This window comes from Takifugu rubripes, chromosome 8 (genome assembly GCF_901000725.2).
Source record: "Takifugu rubripes chromosome 8, fTakRub1.2, whole genome shotgun sequence".
In the NCBI taxonomy this organism is placed as follows: Eukaryota; Metazoa; Chordata; class Actinopteri; order Tetraodontiformes; family Tetraodontidae; genus Takifugu; species Takifugu rubripes.
The window spans coordinates 6044488-6060933 of NC_042292.1; the positions used below are offsets into that span (position 1 = coordinate 6044488).

The 16446-nt window shown below is 45.3% G+C and overlaps 1 protein-coding gene across 2 annotated transcripts; it reads right to left on the reverse strand.

Annotated features, from left to right (window-relative positions):
- Window positions 1-6902: 6902 nt before the first annotated feature.
- LOC105416771 (cordon-bleu protein-like 1) lies at window positions 6903-13901 on the reverse strand. 2 transcript variants are annotated; one of them, XM_011606218.2, is made up of 10 exons: window positions 13805-13901; window positions 12026-12191; window positions 11616-11817; window positions 11249-11522; window positions 10815-10856; window positions 10646-10728; window positions 10374-10565; window positions 10192-10285; window positions 7427-8764; window positions 6903-7321 (listed from the first exon to the last, which is right to left on the reverse strand). In XM_011606218.2, the coding sequence occupies exons 2-9, from the start codon at window positions 12115-12117 to the stop codon at window positions 7434-7436; spliced, it is 2310 nt and encodes a 769-aa protein (XP_011604520.2). In that variant the 5' UTR covers window positions 12118-12191; window positions 13805-13901; the 3' UTR covers window positions 6903-7321; window positions 7427-7433. The 2 variants fall into 2 exon arrangements, with proteins under 2 accessions (XP_011604520.2, XP_011604518.2); XM_011606216.2 differs by lacking the exon at window positions 13805-13901 and adding an exon at window positions 12781-13017.
- Window positions 13902-16446: the final 2545 nt, after the last annotated feature.

Sequence of the window (16446 nt, forward strand, 5' to 3'; positions counted from 1 at the left end):
ATCATTATGAGTTTGTAGAAGGTTACACGCGCTCTGTCGGCGCCGCACTGTCGTGGCGGCGCCAAATTTGTCGCAATTAAGCGCAGCCGCTCAGGTTTAAGATGCAATAGGCAGAAGCCGCAGCCGCCAGGATGTTTCTTCCCTCCGCACCGCAGAACTGTCGGTTACAGCAACAAGAAGAAATCCGGCAGGGGTCCGACGCATGAATGCAATAATAATAAATTCTCTCTGGCAGGCTCAACCAAAAGTTGCTGTTATTTTTACATGAAACAGCTGCATCCCTGAAAGATGTGCAGATGTGTGCCTTCACTCCGCGCAGCAGAAAGAAAGATCCACAGAGACGAACGTTTTGCTTTAAACTCTCTCTCGGCACGAATGTAAGAGAGGAGCGTAGGGTGAGCATTTGTTTACCCTAAGTGTGATGCTACGGAGGTTAAAGCTACCTTTAGGTTCTCTAAAGAGCCCAGGCTGGGGGGCAGCGGGAACACCTGTTAATAGCCCTGTCCTGATGGTTTCTCTCCAACACACCCTCTGAAATGAGATTTGAAAGCAGCGGTGATTTTCGGTGCGTCATTGCCCTGCCCTGATCTCTCAACCTCAAATTCATGGCAAAGATGGATGTGAAGTTTGCAGATGGCGCGGCGCGCACAACAAATAAAGGCAGCGTTGTAAAGTACATGCTTTAGAGAATGGAGGTTCAATTCCTGGGGAGGAGGAGGAGGAGGAGGAGGAGGAGGAGGAGGACGAGGGGAAGGAGGAGGAGGGGGGGAGGAAAAATGCTGGGCTCAGGGTGGGTTTGGGCAGCTAAGGCCTGACGAGAGGTAAACTCAGGGAAGAGTTATCAACGAAGACTTCAGGTGAGAGAAGTCATTAACTGCATTCAAAGATAGCCTTTTATCTTTTCCCTCTGGAAGTAAACCGCTTTTGTGCTCCCGTTGGCCCAGAATGGATTCCTGCCAAGGCTTTCTTTCTCCTTGTCTCTTTTACCATTTCTAGCCCTCTCCTTTTAATAAAAGGAACCAATATATTACTGAGGGTCTGTGTAAAGCCACATACTGTTGCGCACCCCCCCCCCCCCCACAACAAAACAGCGAAACAGCTTGCGGTTGTGCTCAGAAGGCAAATATAAAGCCGAGAGCGATGATAATCCCGGGTGGTGGGGAGAGAAATCTGACCGTGAGGAGGCCTTTCAAATGGAAATTTGAATTATGTCCTATTTGTGATGTGATTTCACATCTGATTTGATCAGTTCACCCTCAGAAAAGATGGACGTTCTCAGCCCTGTATTTTGGCTGATTCTCTAACATAAAGGAGAGCTAAACTGTTGGTCCTGCCTCCACGCCACTTCACAACGCCACTACAAAGGTCTCCTGCTAAATCCCTCCAATTTAGCACAATGGAAGGAAGTGGCGACTCTGGTTTCAGCCTTAATACATCTAAACATGCACCAGATGTCTGTACAGCACAACCGTAACTTTGTGGGTGTTTGGAGGTGTTCACCAACATATATAAAATGTATCTAGAAGGCTTAGGAGGGGGCGTGCGGAGTTCAGTGAATTGCCCTCAAGTGATGTCACCTGAATCGGCATCCTTTGGGTCTGAAGAGATCGGGCATAAAAAACAACCATCGGGAGGTGCAGTTTTCGAAGGAAGTGAGCTTTACCAGACCTCTTCCTCTTCTGCTCCAAGCTGGAGGCAACAGGAGCTGCTACCCGCGTAGCACACCTGAATCTCCGACTGAACCGTCAGCGCAGGAATTGCATTGTGGGCCAATCCCAGGTTTTTTTTGTTTGTTTGGGGTTTTTTTTTTTTGGGGGGGGGGGGCAAGGAGTAAGATGTGTGGAAGCAGGAGAACCATCTCATTGATTATGCTCCACTGATTTCTATTTTTCTGAGTTGTTTCAGAACTGAGATGATTTAGTGAAGGAGTTGACAATTAAAACCACACAGTAGTCTCCAACATCATAACAAATGATTTTCTTGCCATATTGTACTTTTCCAACTAACTTCAGCGAGCAGTTTTTGCGTTATAATGCTGTCCTGGGGTGAATTTGTGGCTATATATGGAACGGCTCCTATAGACAGATATATTGCACGGCAGAGTATGAGCCCGATGTCAATGCAGTTATTGCATAACACAGTCTTCTGGGTAAATTGCAAGTGCACAGAGTTTTGCTGAAAGAGGAGCCTCTTTATCAATGTCACCGTTTATAAAGTCAACAAAGCGCAGTGGGACTCTGAAATCCTGCCCATGAGCATGGCTGAATCAAGTTTTTATGTGGAACACATCTGTAGTTATCAACATTCAAGCAGCTGCTATCAAAAAACAACAACTGCAACATCCAGATGAAGTACGCCGCAAGACAAGCGAGACAAACATGACTGATTGTCACGTAACTTTGAAATTGGGGCACCAAAGTGCCTAAATGACGGCCACTAATTTGCCCAGAGTTGTGCTTTCCTCGTCGGGCTTAAATGGGATGAGTCAGGATCCATTTTGGCGTAATGTGAAAGCCGGGGCACCGGTTCACCCCGCTTACATTCAAGGTCGAGCCTCTCCAAATGAAGAGGTGACGGGGGAAGATTTAAAGTAAGGCGGCTGAGTCAATGGACGGTCGGGGTGAGGATTCGGCAACATATTCATGCTACCTTGAAATATTGATTGTTGTTTTCCCCCCCAGCACCGAGAGATTCTGAACAGACCCATTAAAAAAAAAAAGTCTCTTTGTCACCCACATTAATGGCACGATCAGCCTGAAAGGGTTGTAGTCACAAATTATTCATTGTAATCCTCCATTTGAGGACCTTAATGCCTCTAATTGGGCTTTTATGACTTACAAACTGTATCCTCCTCTCTCTCTTTTTAAATTTTCCTTTCTCCCTCTGGCATTTGTTTTTCTTCCTTCCCGCCACGCTGCGGAGTGACATTGAGCCTCTCCCTGTCGGGGTGCTCTCTTGTCTCACTCCAGTGCACATTTTCGCTGTCCCCTCTCCTCCTCCCTCCAGACAATGAGCTTTTGACTGAATACATTATCTGAGCTGTTGTTCTGTTTGTTGTTGTTTTAGCATCAGAGAAAAAGAGATGAATTATTAATGATGACAGACAAAAAAGAAGAGAGGGGAATCGGACAAAAACAACAAAAAAAAACAGATGAAGGAAAAGTTCCGGGCATAAAGAGGCCTGCAAATAAGTGATTATTAGTTATTTTTATATACAATACATAGTGGTTTATATCCAGCACCATGCATTTTTCAACTGAAAATAAGTTTTGCAGCCATATAAAAAGTTCACATCATATCTTCGTCTCAGATATATTTATATTTTGCACTTCCTGTGATTGAAACAATATTCCTAAGAATCCCGAGATTAACAAGCATTATTGCATTTAGTTTGTTTTCTTCTCTGCTCCACCACACCCACCCTATCTATCTATCTATCTATCTATAGAGATATATATACATATATATAATGCCTGTAATAAAAACATGGGCGCAATGACTCAAAGCTCCTAAGCGTTCCCAGCAAACATGCATCCCATTCTCCTGCAGCTCTTCAGCGGGGAGCGCTGCGCTCCTCCGGCCCGTCCTGCCAGCGCCGTGAAGCAGGGATTACTGTGCCCCCTCTCGGTGATTAATCATCACTGCATTGCCATTCAAGCCTGATTGCAGCAGAGATGGTTTGAGGGGTCTGACTTGAGCTCAGTCAGAAGAGCGACGGAGAGATTAAAGGAAATGAATATTGCCGAGCGTGTTTGCGTGGTGGGACGGAGTTGGGGGGGAGCTGCTGGGGACAAATTAACTGTGATGATAGTGTCAGTTTGTCACCACACTGAAGCGCAGTCGTCCGCCATTCATCAGCCAGCTGAGCCACGTTGTTTTGAACCCTCTCTCAGGATTCTGCGGTAAAGCAGGGATAAACGCAGAAAAATGACAGAGAGGGGGCCCGTGCACCATCCATCACAGAGCAGCAGAGCCCCCCGACTGAACGGTCGGCTTGCCGCCGTAGCGCCGCTGCTTGTTGCCTGCTGCCAAGCGCCATGAATCAAACCAGTCTGACTTTGTGGTTTGTGTCAAACACGCTTTACCATGTCTGTTTGCATCGCAGCGGAGGGTGATTTAAAAGCAGGCGGCGCCGTAGAAATAGCCCGACGCCGCGCAGCCTTCCATGTCTGCTCTCTTCCCCTGTTGTTTGTATTTATAGTTCCTCTTTTAAGCCCTTCAATCCCTCAACCGGGGTAAATAAAAAAAAAAAAGATGCTGTGCCTGCTTGGAGTTTACGGGATCAAAGAAGAGGTAAATATCATTTCCATAACATTTGAACTAGTTAACCAGCAGCACAATGCAGATAAACATTACTCTAAGCGTCTGACAACGCCAATGAGGCAGGAACTCTCTGATTTGCCGCTCTGCCAAAGAGGAGGGAAGCGAGCGCGAACATGGAGGAGGTGAGAGGTCAACTGTGCTCTCCCTGCATCACTTTCCAAGCAGCCCCTCAAGCAGTTGTGATGTTTCAGGCAACCGTACCACACTTCAGGGGGAGGCCTGATGGATGCCGTTCCCAAGGTGAATGGAAAGAATAGCATTAGGCTGCACCACACTGCCCGGGGAGAGCTACAGCGCTTTAGGTGATTCATCTATTGATTATTTCAAGCCAAGCATGGAGGTGCCATGTAAACACACATATATTAGCGGTCTACAATGCACATGCGCCCCTGACACACATGCAGACACTGTGGATCCAGCGAAGCATGCCTGGGGCCTACTCGCTGTTTTATAATCAGATCCCGACTTCCACCAACTCGTGGGCATCTTCAAACCACACGGCCGATGCATCTGATGAAGACTAAACAGAGATGAATGAGAGGATAAGGGAATAAATAAATGATACATGCGCATCACTGCCCATCTGTGTGGGTCCGTTCTCCGTTATTGATCTGAACTGTTCTGCATACCTCCTTCAGAATGAGGCGCCGAGCTGCGCTGTTATTTTCGAATTTCAATCTTCCTCGGCGTCCAACTATAAATCTACTTACAGGCTTACAAAAGGGACGGAAATAACGATCGCGCCTTTTGTCTCACCTTCAATGAAATTATGGGCTTTCAACTGCGAGAGCCGCTTGATAAAAGAAGGAACAATTTCACAGGAATGGACTGAATTATTAAAAAAGTTAACCGCCATAACCTCGGGCTAACTAAGGGTCCTGTTTCCATGGCAGCATTAATTTATCCAACAATGAGAAGCCCAAGTGTCACCAGCATCTTAATTTTTTTTTTATTCGGTAACGGTCTCAATCTTGGCCGATTCCTCACACTTAAAACATATTTTTTCACCCCTTTGCGGAATCACTTCAAAATAAACATCCTCCAATTATATTTTTTTATCACATCTTTACATTAAATGCTTTAATTAATGTGACGGAGATTCTGAAATACTAGTGTCTGAAACCTTCCAGGTGCACCTGTATAATTAAAGGATGAGGACGCTCTGATCCCCACTTCTGACTCGTTTCTCAACACTCGACTCAAGCTGGAAAATAACTTGAGTGTTTCAGGCCAAACAAAGCCTGTTTGTTCAGCTGTGTTTGTTCCAGCGCGGCTGATCCACCGAGTGATCACGCATTCATACCACGGCCTCCTCATTAATTTGTTTGAACCAGGACGAGCCCGCACGACTGAAGCGTCCTCCAGGATTTTTAAAACACCTTGTTTGTTCGCGTCTCCCTCTCCAACTCGTCTCTGGAGACGCTAATCAACAAAACCTCTTTGTGTGTGTGTGTGTGTGTGTGTGTGTGTGTGTGTGTGTGTGTGTTTGCTTCTCTCCACCTCCTCCCAACCAAAAGGTTCATCTGTGCTGATAGCATCTAATGTCAGTCTGGATCATAAATGTACATGACAGAGTAGCATTTCACATTGCGCTGCATTAGAAATTCAGCCTTCTTTTGTCCGCGCGATCATGAACGTTGCTGCTCAGGTTGAAATTCAACCTTTCTTTTAAAGAAAAAGGATAATGCCAGAGTTGTCACTTACATTGGATATCATTGCTCAATGGGGAAGAGATTTTCTCTAGTGTGTGTTGCTTTTTTCAGAGTTTTTTTTAAGCGGTAGACGTGGCTCTCTCCCTTAGGGTGGGTAATGGCATTCACCATGACAACGGCAGCGTGACACGGCTGTGCCCTTGAGGGCCTGGCGCCCCCTCTGGGGAGAGCGCGGCGGAAACACGACAGGGTCAATGGTTACCTCCCATCATCCAACGGCAACTTGTCCTCCCCTCTTTCTCTCCTTCCTCCTCAGGTAACGCGAGGAATGTTAGAGAGAGGAGAAGAGAAAGTCTTGAAGCGAGCCCACTCAGTCCAGGCCTGGCAAACATGGAGCTTTAGCCACAGGCAGTTCTGGCTAGGTCTCTACCTCGCACAGCTCCTTGCTGTTCCTCCAAGGCCAGGGCTGGATCAATACATATAGCAGTGCAGATTCTTTTGGCACCCAAGTATAGCACTAGAGTATTGCCTTGAGGTATGGGTCCGTTAAAGACATAACTGTGTGTGCATGCAAGCAAAGTGGACTGAGTTTATTCAGGAAGGTTTTGAGATGCTTGGCATGAAACCGATGCTTCTAACAAGGATGGGTTTTTTTGCTAGAAAACTTAGTCTACATTAAGTATTTTATATAGGTTCTTTCTGTGAAAAATTTTTGGGAATATAGAGATTTTCAAAGAATAATTATTATTTTTTAACATTTTTAAAAAATGAATTCCATTGATTCGTTAATTTATGTTAACTACAAACACAAATTTACCTTTAGAATTGCTATAAAAATTTCTGCATTCAACATACTTAATGCATGTTGGCCTGCTATTAAAAGCGACGCTCTACTGCCACCTGTTGGCCGACAGGCAGAAATGTCTGAACCGTGGACAATTTTTAATGCATTTTTCAAGTCTTAAAACATCAAGATAAGTAAGAATTAATTCAACAGAATTTCATTTTTATACAATATATTCTACATCCCAGTGATGTCTCTTTGGCACAGAGTAAATGAAAACAAAAAACAAACAAACAAAAAGGACAAAATATCTTCCACAGCTCTGCCCAATTTCTTTGGCTTACATCAGAACAAAAGTGTTTATGTTCATTTTGCGAGCATAAAGTCCAACAACATACTGTACTAGAAAAATCAAGAACGGATTTTCGTCGTAAAACTGATGCAGTTTGTGTGGAAATTGTTCACCTGATCTGTGGTAAGATAGCTGAAACTCAATAATAGGGTCTGGGTGTCCTGGACCAGCTCAGCTCAGGGTCAAGAACTGAAGACAACGGTCAGGCACCTGCGAGGACAAACAGAGCAAACAAAAACAAAAATGTTTACAGTCCATTTTCTATAGGCGGGACATGTAAAGGCCATGTGTGCACAGTTCCAGCTGTGTACTCACTGAAGTGTTATACAGAGGTAGAGGGGAGGTTGCTGCGTGGCCTGCTGCTGGCCTGAGGACCCAGACCTTTGCCCTGCTGCTGGAGGCGGGACTTCTGCACGGCCAGTGCCACTGCTTCTGCAAATCTGGAGGGTGCCGCGTTTGTCTTGTCCAAAGGTTCTGGAGCAGGCTCGGGCAGCTGAGGCCCCAACTGGAGGTCCTGGCCAGGTCCGCCATCTGGTCCACTGGAGGCAGGGCTTGACGGGTGAGAAGATGAAGGTAAACAGGAAGCCTGAGGTTCTCCTTCAACCTCACTGAGGATGTTTGTGTCTTCAGTAAAGAACACAGGTGACGGAGGGGGAGGGAACGCATCGTCCTCAACCTCCTGGTCAACTTTGTGATCTACTGCTTCATCCTGCAGAACCTCTCCTTCCGCCCCAGTCTCATCAGTGTTTGGACCACATGGGCCCATTTCTGTGCTTCCCAACTGTGTGGGGCTCTGGGGAACTTCTTTCTGCTCCTCTGAGTTGATCTGTCCTTCAGTTAGAGGTTCCCCATCATCACCCTCAGACGAATCCACGGGTATCACTTCAGGTCCATCCTCCTCCTCCTCCTCTTCCTTCTCCTCCTCCTTCTCCTCCTCTTCCTTCTCCTCCTCCTTCTCCTCCTCCTTCTCCTCCTCCTCAGTCAGAGGTGAGTCAGGACAAACGTGACTCTCTAAATCAGGTGAAGGAGGGAGGGAGGGCAGCCTGTCGGATCCCGGATCCGCCGGAGAACAGGGTTCCGCACTTGACCAACCAGGCAGATCCTCCTCTGTCTGCAATTCACTGTCTGTCTCTGGGTCAGGCTCAACTCCAGGCTCATTTTCCACTTTAATCTGATCTGGAACCTCTGCAGGAGGTTCTGAAACAGTGGGCTTACTGGGCACACCTTTGAATGTTGTCATAGAAACCCTATGTATGGGCTCCTCCCACTCAGGTTGAATGGGGAGGCTGCATGATGGAACAGATTCAAGATCTGCCCAGGTGCCTCCATCACCTGAACACTTAGGAGTCTCAGGCGTCAACGTGGAGCCACGGCAGGACTTTGGCATCCCAGAAATTCTCAGGCGTCTGACCAAAGCTCCTCTGGAAACCGAGGAGGTCAGAACTTTGGCAAGAGCCGAGCGGGCGTCAGACAAATCCTTCCCTTCAAACAAAGGCAGATAAGGATGGACCATATCGTGGAGACTGCTGAGTGTTGAAGATGAGGAGAAGCGTGGCTGGCGTAGCTCCGGTGAAGACTGGGGCGGCGATGGCGTGAGGTTTAAGGAGATGGACTCTTCACATTCCTGCTGCTCCTCCACAGTGCTCAACGAGTCTAAAGTTCCCAGAAAAACAGAAAAGTCTCAGTAACATGGGAGGCAAAAAAGCTCATTTTCAATGTAAATCAATATAATTGAATGAATTTTAATTGAACAACTACAATAAGAAAATAATCATGAAAAAATAGATGTGTAAAATGTTACTTTTTATTAAAACTTTTCAGGAATATTGAAAACCACCAACACAACGTAAATATGAATAAAAAAGCGGCAGGATAAAATCGAAGCATGCGTAAAGAACATTTATTATTTTATCTATAAAGAAAATAAGTTAAAAAAAAAAAAAAAAGGCACAGCAATGAACTACAAACTAATAAATCCACAAAGAAAACACCCAAAAAAGTAAAGTTACAGAACTGCTGCTCTTGCGCACAAAAAAACAGAAAATTAAAATAGAATAGAAAAGCAAAACTAATTGCATTTAAATGCAATTTATACAGACGTGCGTCTGTATAAAAGCCAGGAAAAGGCAAGCGGGTAGAGGCCAGAGGAAGCCGGAGAGGAGGAGGAATAAAGGTGATGGGAGGAGAGGAAAAACAGACAGCAGCAGCGGTGGCAGCAGGTCTCAGTCACCAGGAAACAGAGTCTGGAAGCAGTGAAGACAGAGAGCTCAGCTTTAGTGCAGCAACACACACACACACACACACACACACACACGCAGGGTGTTTGTTCTCCTGCAGCTCTAATTCCAACAGGATGATTATGTAAATAAAGGAGGAGACCGTGAAGAACATTGTCACCGTTGCAGGAGTGTTCTCTCAGCCTCAAGCTAACACTGAGTCAGCTGAAGGTTGCTCCCGACAACAACAAGCTAGGCAGCCAGACTGCTGAATGCAACTGAGATAGAACAAACTGAACATTCCGAGGAGCACAGATAATCAGAGGCCTTCAACAATAACAGAAATGGGTGGAAATGGCACCACAAGTGGAGGTAGTAAAAGCACGTCACGCAGACAGGAAAATCCAATCCGGACAATAGGCGGATTTATCTGAACAGGCTGAAGCTGACGTGTTCTGCGCACAAGGGGCACATTAATTGCCCTGAACGGGGTCAGACTATTCTGACTGATAAAGGCTGCCTTTTTTGTGCTGGATTTAGTGGCTAAATCTTCCATTTGATGGCGCTCACTTTGACATTTTAATCTTGATTTAACTCCAATCTCTCTTGACCTTGCACTGCAGCCACCGGAGGATCTGGCAGCTCAAACCTTTTTTCTTTTTTTTTTTACTGGAAAAGGTCAATTTGGGGAATAATCGTAGCAGCCTGTTTCAGCTCAGCTGCGGCTTCTGACTCAAAAACAGAAACCTCTCCGGAGGGACCCCCCCCCCACGTTAAACCCGTGCTGACCGAATGGAAACGATTAAAACGCATCACATGCTTTGATGCATCATCACTCGCGTGCTCAGCAGAGTTCGGTTTTACCTTCAACCTCGGAGCTCGTCTGATTCAGGTTTGCCCGGGGAGGGGGCGGAGCTTGCCGTTTTAGTCTTCTTAAAGTGGACTCTGCAGATGATCTCTACACAAAGAGGTATAGAGCACAGAACATGCGGACCGTTAGTGCTGCGGTCACAGCCGCCACCGGAGTCGGGAATGTGCCCACCAACCTGCGGCGCTCTGAGGTGACAGGTGCCGAGGCTGGTGGGGACGCTCTGCGACGCGGCCATGGGCGGCTGGGGAGCACGTCTCTTCTTCAGCGCGTCTGCGGGGGTGTAGGAACAGGAAGTGGCCTCGGCGTTTACACCGGTGGCCCCTTGTTTGGCAAGAGATGGAGAAACCGGGGCGCTTAGCGCTCCTTCCTATCAGGAAAAGGGATGTTTGAGCAATTAATAAAGTCGCTAATAAAAAGTGGGATTCTGGTAACATCTGCAGGACGCACTGGTTCAGCTTTCTTCTTCCCTTTTCTGAATAAGCTGAGGAATCCAGTGTTCTTCTTGTGTTTCCTCTCCCCTTTTGGCAGCTCTACAGAAGCAGAGACACAGAATGATAAATGTGCCGGCCTGCAGATGTAATGAAGGATTCTGAAGGAGTGCATGTGAAGGAGTTACCCTCTGCTGGAGGAGGTAAGACCACCTTCGTTGGCGTCATAGCTGTTCAAGAGGAAATGATGGCACAATCAGGAGCGATAGGACAGTAAATTATATTCTAGATTCCAGACTCAACTCTTCATTCATTCAACAGCTAAAGTGGGACACGTAATCAAAATCAGGTCGTTTTTGTCACAATTTTCCCCCTTCAAACGCCTGATTATCTTACAATATTATCAGGTTTATCCATGAGATTTCTGGCTTGGAGGACGAGATTCTAGATCAGCGGTGGGACAGAACCTTTGTGTGGTGTGTTGAGATCATCAGAGCGCAACACACAGTACGAGCAAAACGGATTTTTTACCTTCAGGTGTGGGGCCTCTAATGGATAAAGAAAAAAAATCAAAGATTTATAAAATCCTTATGTGTGTAGTTGCTCACAGACAGACGCTCACCTGCTTCAGGCGTCGCCGCTCGGTGTTGGAGATCTACGGGCTCCCTGGCCTCTGTGTCTTTGGCGAACAGTTCCCTCAGTCCGAGCTCGTTCAAAGTCTTGGTGGTGTCGAGCGGCTCGTCGGATCCAGCATCTCTCAGTAAGACGGTTGTTTGGACGCTAAACTCACATTTGTCACAGATGACAGGCAGCAGCAGCTCCAGCGGCTCCGTAGGACTCACGCGCACCACCGTTTTATGGGCCTTGTTGTAGTTGACGAGAAGGCGAACGGACGCCTGCAGGTTGAAGATCTCATTACTTCACCATGTTCCATTAGTTAGGGAGATGTGGACTTTGATAGAATTGGCTTTGCATATTATTGTTCTCACCTCGGGCATGTACGGCCTCCTGATCTTCTCCTCCACCTCTCTGGGCTTCAGGACTATCTTCTCCACTTCCAGCGAGCCAATGGGAGAGTTAGGTTTGAAGCTAATGGTGTTCTTGTTGGCTGAGAGAACTTCAACAGTGTAGCCTGATGGGTTCATGTGGTAGCTCGCACAAAGGGTCACCAGTAAGTCCATCACCGGTTTGCTGTGAGCAGAAGAAAATAAAAAAGGGCAATAAAATGTGTTTGAGATGTGAAATTCACCAGAGCTCTGTTATTGGGGGCATGAAGCTGCAAGTTTATGAGGAAATCAACCTTTTTTTATGATGCAAAATAATCAAATATTGGCAGTAAAATCTTAAATTAAAGAATGATGAATTTTAGAACACACTAGAAAACTTAAAAGCACCCCACCTTCCGTGCACAGTGGCGTTCTTCTCCAGCCCCCCCGGCAGGACCACAGCCACAGTGTGGTCTCTCTCCAACGGATTCACCTGCTCCTCCATCTGGAGGGGCCCTCGATGGATCTCGCAATGCTCCTGTGATACTCTGATGGCGTCCCCGTTGTCAGGTGGACTTGCTAAACAATCAGAAACACTTGAGTTTGAAAAAGGCAGGATTTGCCCCAGCCCTGAGGGTGGGTGCAGCCATCAAAGGTCTCACAGCTGCAGACCACGTGTGTCTCCCCCATATTGAGTTGCCTTTGGTCAATGCAGTGCAGGAAAATATTGCAGCGCCATAAAAAAAACACAACTGAATCTGAACATATTCAACTTTCTTGGTGTGAACTTGGTGCGCCTTTAAAAATAGAAAAAACAGGGAAAAAGTTGACTCTCGTAACTACACGCTAGTTGTAGCTGACCAGAGGTTTAATCAGTTCCACAGGACAGTAATCAAATCGCTTGATTGTCACCCAACATGACCCCTGACTGCAGCTTTGCCGCGTCCTAAATCACCGAACTGTCGCCTGCTTCTGCTCGACTTAACTTCTGTTCTTAACTTCACTTTCTGTGTCAACAGGAGCGATCTTTAGACTACTTAAACGATCTCAGCCCGAGGTTAGCAGCAGCGTGCTAATAAATGCTACAAACATTCGCATTTACACGGGCAGCATGCCAATAAACCCTTTCATAAGCGCTCACAGCTCACATTTCATGGATCGGACTTACGCGTAAAGGTGCAAAAATACGTGGCTCAAAGCATCTTTAATGTCCACTCATCTCTGTAGGAGCAGAGAAGGATCAATGGAGAAAATGATATCTTTTTCTGACCGCAAAGATCCGCCTAATATTTATTTTTATATAGGCAGGAGTAATAAGATGTAAGGAGAGGTAGTTGCTCTAAGATCAAAGTTCCACGACTTTGATCTTCGGAAAATCAAAAGTCCCTCCGGAATCCGGAACGTCGCTAAAATTGAACGAGGTCATTTCCTGAAAAATCTATTAAAATACTTTCAGAACTTTGCCAACATCAAACGAACAAACTACATCAGACCATCCGTTAAAATGTTGAACTGATGATTTTTTTCTGAAAAATTATTTAAATAGTTACTCGATGAAAAATAACTCAGAAAATGTTATTCAGACTTTTCCTTCACATTTCAATTTCTGTCACAGTCTCAGTTTTATCATTTATTAAACAACGAAATAATTAGAATTCATACAATCTACAGGCAAGCGTCATTATGATTTTTTACATTTGTACATGCTGCATTCATGACTGTTCTATCTAAGATATTTATTTATATTCAAATAAATATAAAAAAGAAATAAGTATACAGATCTTAAATCCCATTGCTTTCACAAGATGCAGTACAAAGAATGGCAACTGCTAGATTTAACAGGAAATATATCAAAAACATAAAAGAATTTAAGTTATGAATGAAAGTATTCCAGTCTATTTAAAATAAAATCTAAACCACTCCAGTCGTATACATAAAGATAAAACCGTTCCGTTAAATATAAAGGCATCATTTCAAAAGCGCATGGTCTACACCCCCTAAAGAGTCAACAGACAGCTGAGCTGTGTCTGCCATGCAGGCCTGTCTGCCTTCAGCCATGTTGTTAATGCAGTAATGCTCGTCTCCAGTAAGCTTAGCAGTTGGTTGAGTAAGAGGGATTAATGCCTTTCAGTGTCTCCACGTCAACGAGCTTCCCAAACGTCCCATAATGTATCCACATCTCACACGCTTACCTCTTTCTGCTGTGTCCTCCCATCCTCTCCTGGCTTTTCTGGTCTAGTCGCTGGAGGAGAAAAGGTGAAGAAGAGCGAGGGTGTCTTCCTCTCTAATCCCCGTTCAGAAGAAGAGCCTAACCCCGCCACACCTCCAGGCCCAGCCCAGTCATGTGACGGCACTTTTGCATGTGTGTGTACAGTGTGGCAGCTGCAAAAGGGCTGATTTGCATGAGTGTGTGAGCCGACCCATGTGAAATCTTTGGCTTGCACTCATGCTTATCAGATGATATTATCACAAACCTCATTACTGCGTGTGAACAGGGGAGGGTTCTGTTTTGGTTCTAGACTATAATCAATCAGTTTTCCCTGAGAGGGTGGTGAATGAAACAAAATCAGTTTTTTTCTTGCGCAAACACCAGTGCTTGATATTTGCATATGGTACGTGAGCAGTGGCGCGCTCTTCAGTGGGAGTTTTAATCAAATTATGGCCTGAGAACACATGTCCTCACTCTGTGTAATCTTGTAATCTCATTGTAAAGTCTGTCTGTGGGGACTCGCTGACCTCATGGCTGCCTTAAACTCATCAGCGTGGGATGGACCCACTTAACCAGCACCTTTTCATGTCTGAAAGGAGAGTTTATCCCACCATCCAGGCAATAACAGCACCTATCACGTTGTTAACAGCCGACCACGGCTACCACACACACATGCTGACACGTGCCAGGTGTGGATCTGACAGTTTCTTTGTGGACATAGATGTAACTCTGATGACCACGTGTACAGATTTGTCTCATGTTTTGGTTTCCTGACAGACCGAATCAACCAGACGATGATACGAATTGACGTTCCCGCATTTCCCTCCACACTGCTTTCATGTAAACTATTTTGGTCTGGAAATTTATGCGCAGATGCACGACTGTCTTTATTCTGGGTGTTTGTCAGTCTTGCTTTGAGTTTGGCAGGAGCAGGAGGCAGTTCTGCTCAAAACATCTGCAAATATTCATCACGTCGCCTCTAATGAACCTCGCAGCTTACTCACAGGGAGCTGCCAAGAAGTGTGAGAACAGTCTTGGAATCACACCAAGGAAACACAAAACACAGGCTGGATATTTTCCTATACAACTATGTATTGACATTCTGACTTTATTGTGATACTTATCTAAAATGGAATATGCAAATATTCTGGGGAATGCAGCATGCCCCATTGGTTTTTAAGTGTACTGAAAGGCTCATTTTGATGAAGTTTGGGGTGTAGATTTGATTTCATAACTCTACAAACTGCCAAAGTCATAAGTGTCAGGGATATATTAAGTTTTATGAGATTATACCTTAAAAAACAGAAATCAGATCACAAATCATTCAACAAATGTACAAGAGTTGGCCAAAGGCTAGAAATAGTAAAAGTTTGCAAGAGGCAATGAGAGAGAGGGGGGGTGTAAAAGTTGATGTACGATGGATGGAAGAGACTACGTCAAAAATTTAACGTCTTTATTTAGGATTGTCTCATGTTCCAAGTTAAAATTTTGAACAATAACAGAGCAGGTGTTCCCATTGTGCATGTTACTATTATAAGAACGTTAACGATACTGATTTCATGTGGTAAAATAATCAAAATCTTGTAACTCCACTGGCTGCAGCAGAGTGATCCAGCTGTGACTCTTCCAACGGTGTTTGTCGTACTTCCCAAGTGTTTGATTATTTTGAAAGCGCATCAATAAAATAATATTCTGAAGATAATGAAAACCAACAATTGTAATCACCGCCCGTGTAATTGCCATGAGTGTCCAGCAGACGACGCCACTACACAAGGAAAAACTATACAGGGGCCAGCTGTGGTCTCCACCTCTCCATAAATATTTAATAGTCCCTTAATTAAGGATTCCAGGCTAAAACGTGTTGCAAAACAGTATATACAGTGTGCTATGGAAAGACCCCTTAACACATTACTGTAGCTTCACATATTCTGAAGTAAAATGGATTCTAATCAACAACTTCCCGTTTTGAGAACTAATTTGACAAAAATGCGTGCAGCAACCTTTAAATTTGGCTGTTTTTTTTGAGCAGAAAAGGATGATACCGTTGCAAAATCAGCTTATATAAACAATAGCACACACAAGACGTTGATTTTGATTTCGACTTTATTTATTTTTTTGGATTGTTTAACCGAGCCCAGCGTTTCTAAAGGTGCCATGTGCACTCCGAGGGCCATCTTGCGACAGTGGCGGGTTGGAGGACACTCGCTCCCAGCCTCACCAACCGGAAGCGCGCATTGATTTGCCCATGACAGGGCGAGGGCGGCCAAGAAAACCAAAGAATGCTTATCCGCCAACTCTTTAGCGGCATTACAACGAGTGACAATAAGAAGAGCGGTTTAAATGTCACGCTGACGGAGCTAGCCGATTAAATAACGGGATTATTATTATTATCATTTCAGACATGGGATCCACCTCCAGCTTCGCCACCTGCCGTAATGGTGGTGAGTATCCTTGAGTCTTTGCCTTCTGACGCGGCAGGTTAGATCGATTGACGCTTCGCTGGATACGTGCGCCGTCCCCCACCCCCCACCCTAAAACAGTATACTTTATATACTCAATATTTAAATATGTGCTGCGTGGGACGCACGTTTAAACAGTATTTTGAGGCGTGTACATGTTTCCCTA

Coding starts and splice junctions, on each gene's coding strand:
- LOC105416771 (XM_011606218.2), bottom strand. CDS start 12,117: ATGGAGGAGCAGGTGAATCCGTTGGAGAGAGACCACACTGTGGCTGTG. Junction 10,286..10,373: donor GTCACCTCAGAGCGCCGCAG/GTTGGTGGGCAC, acceptor CTCTTTGTGTAG/AGATCATCTGCAGAGTCCAC. Junction 8,765..10,191: donor GACGAGCTCCGAGGTTGAAG/GTAAAACCGAAC, acceptor TGGGAACTTTAG/ACTCGTTGAGCACTGTGGAG.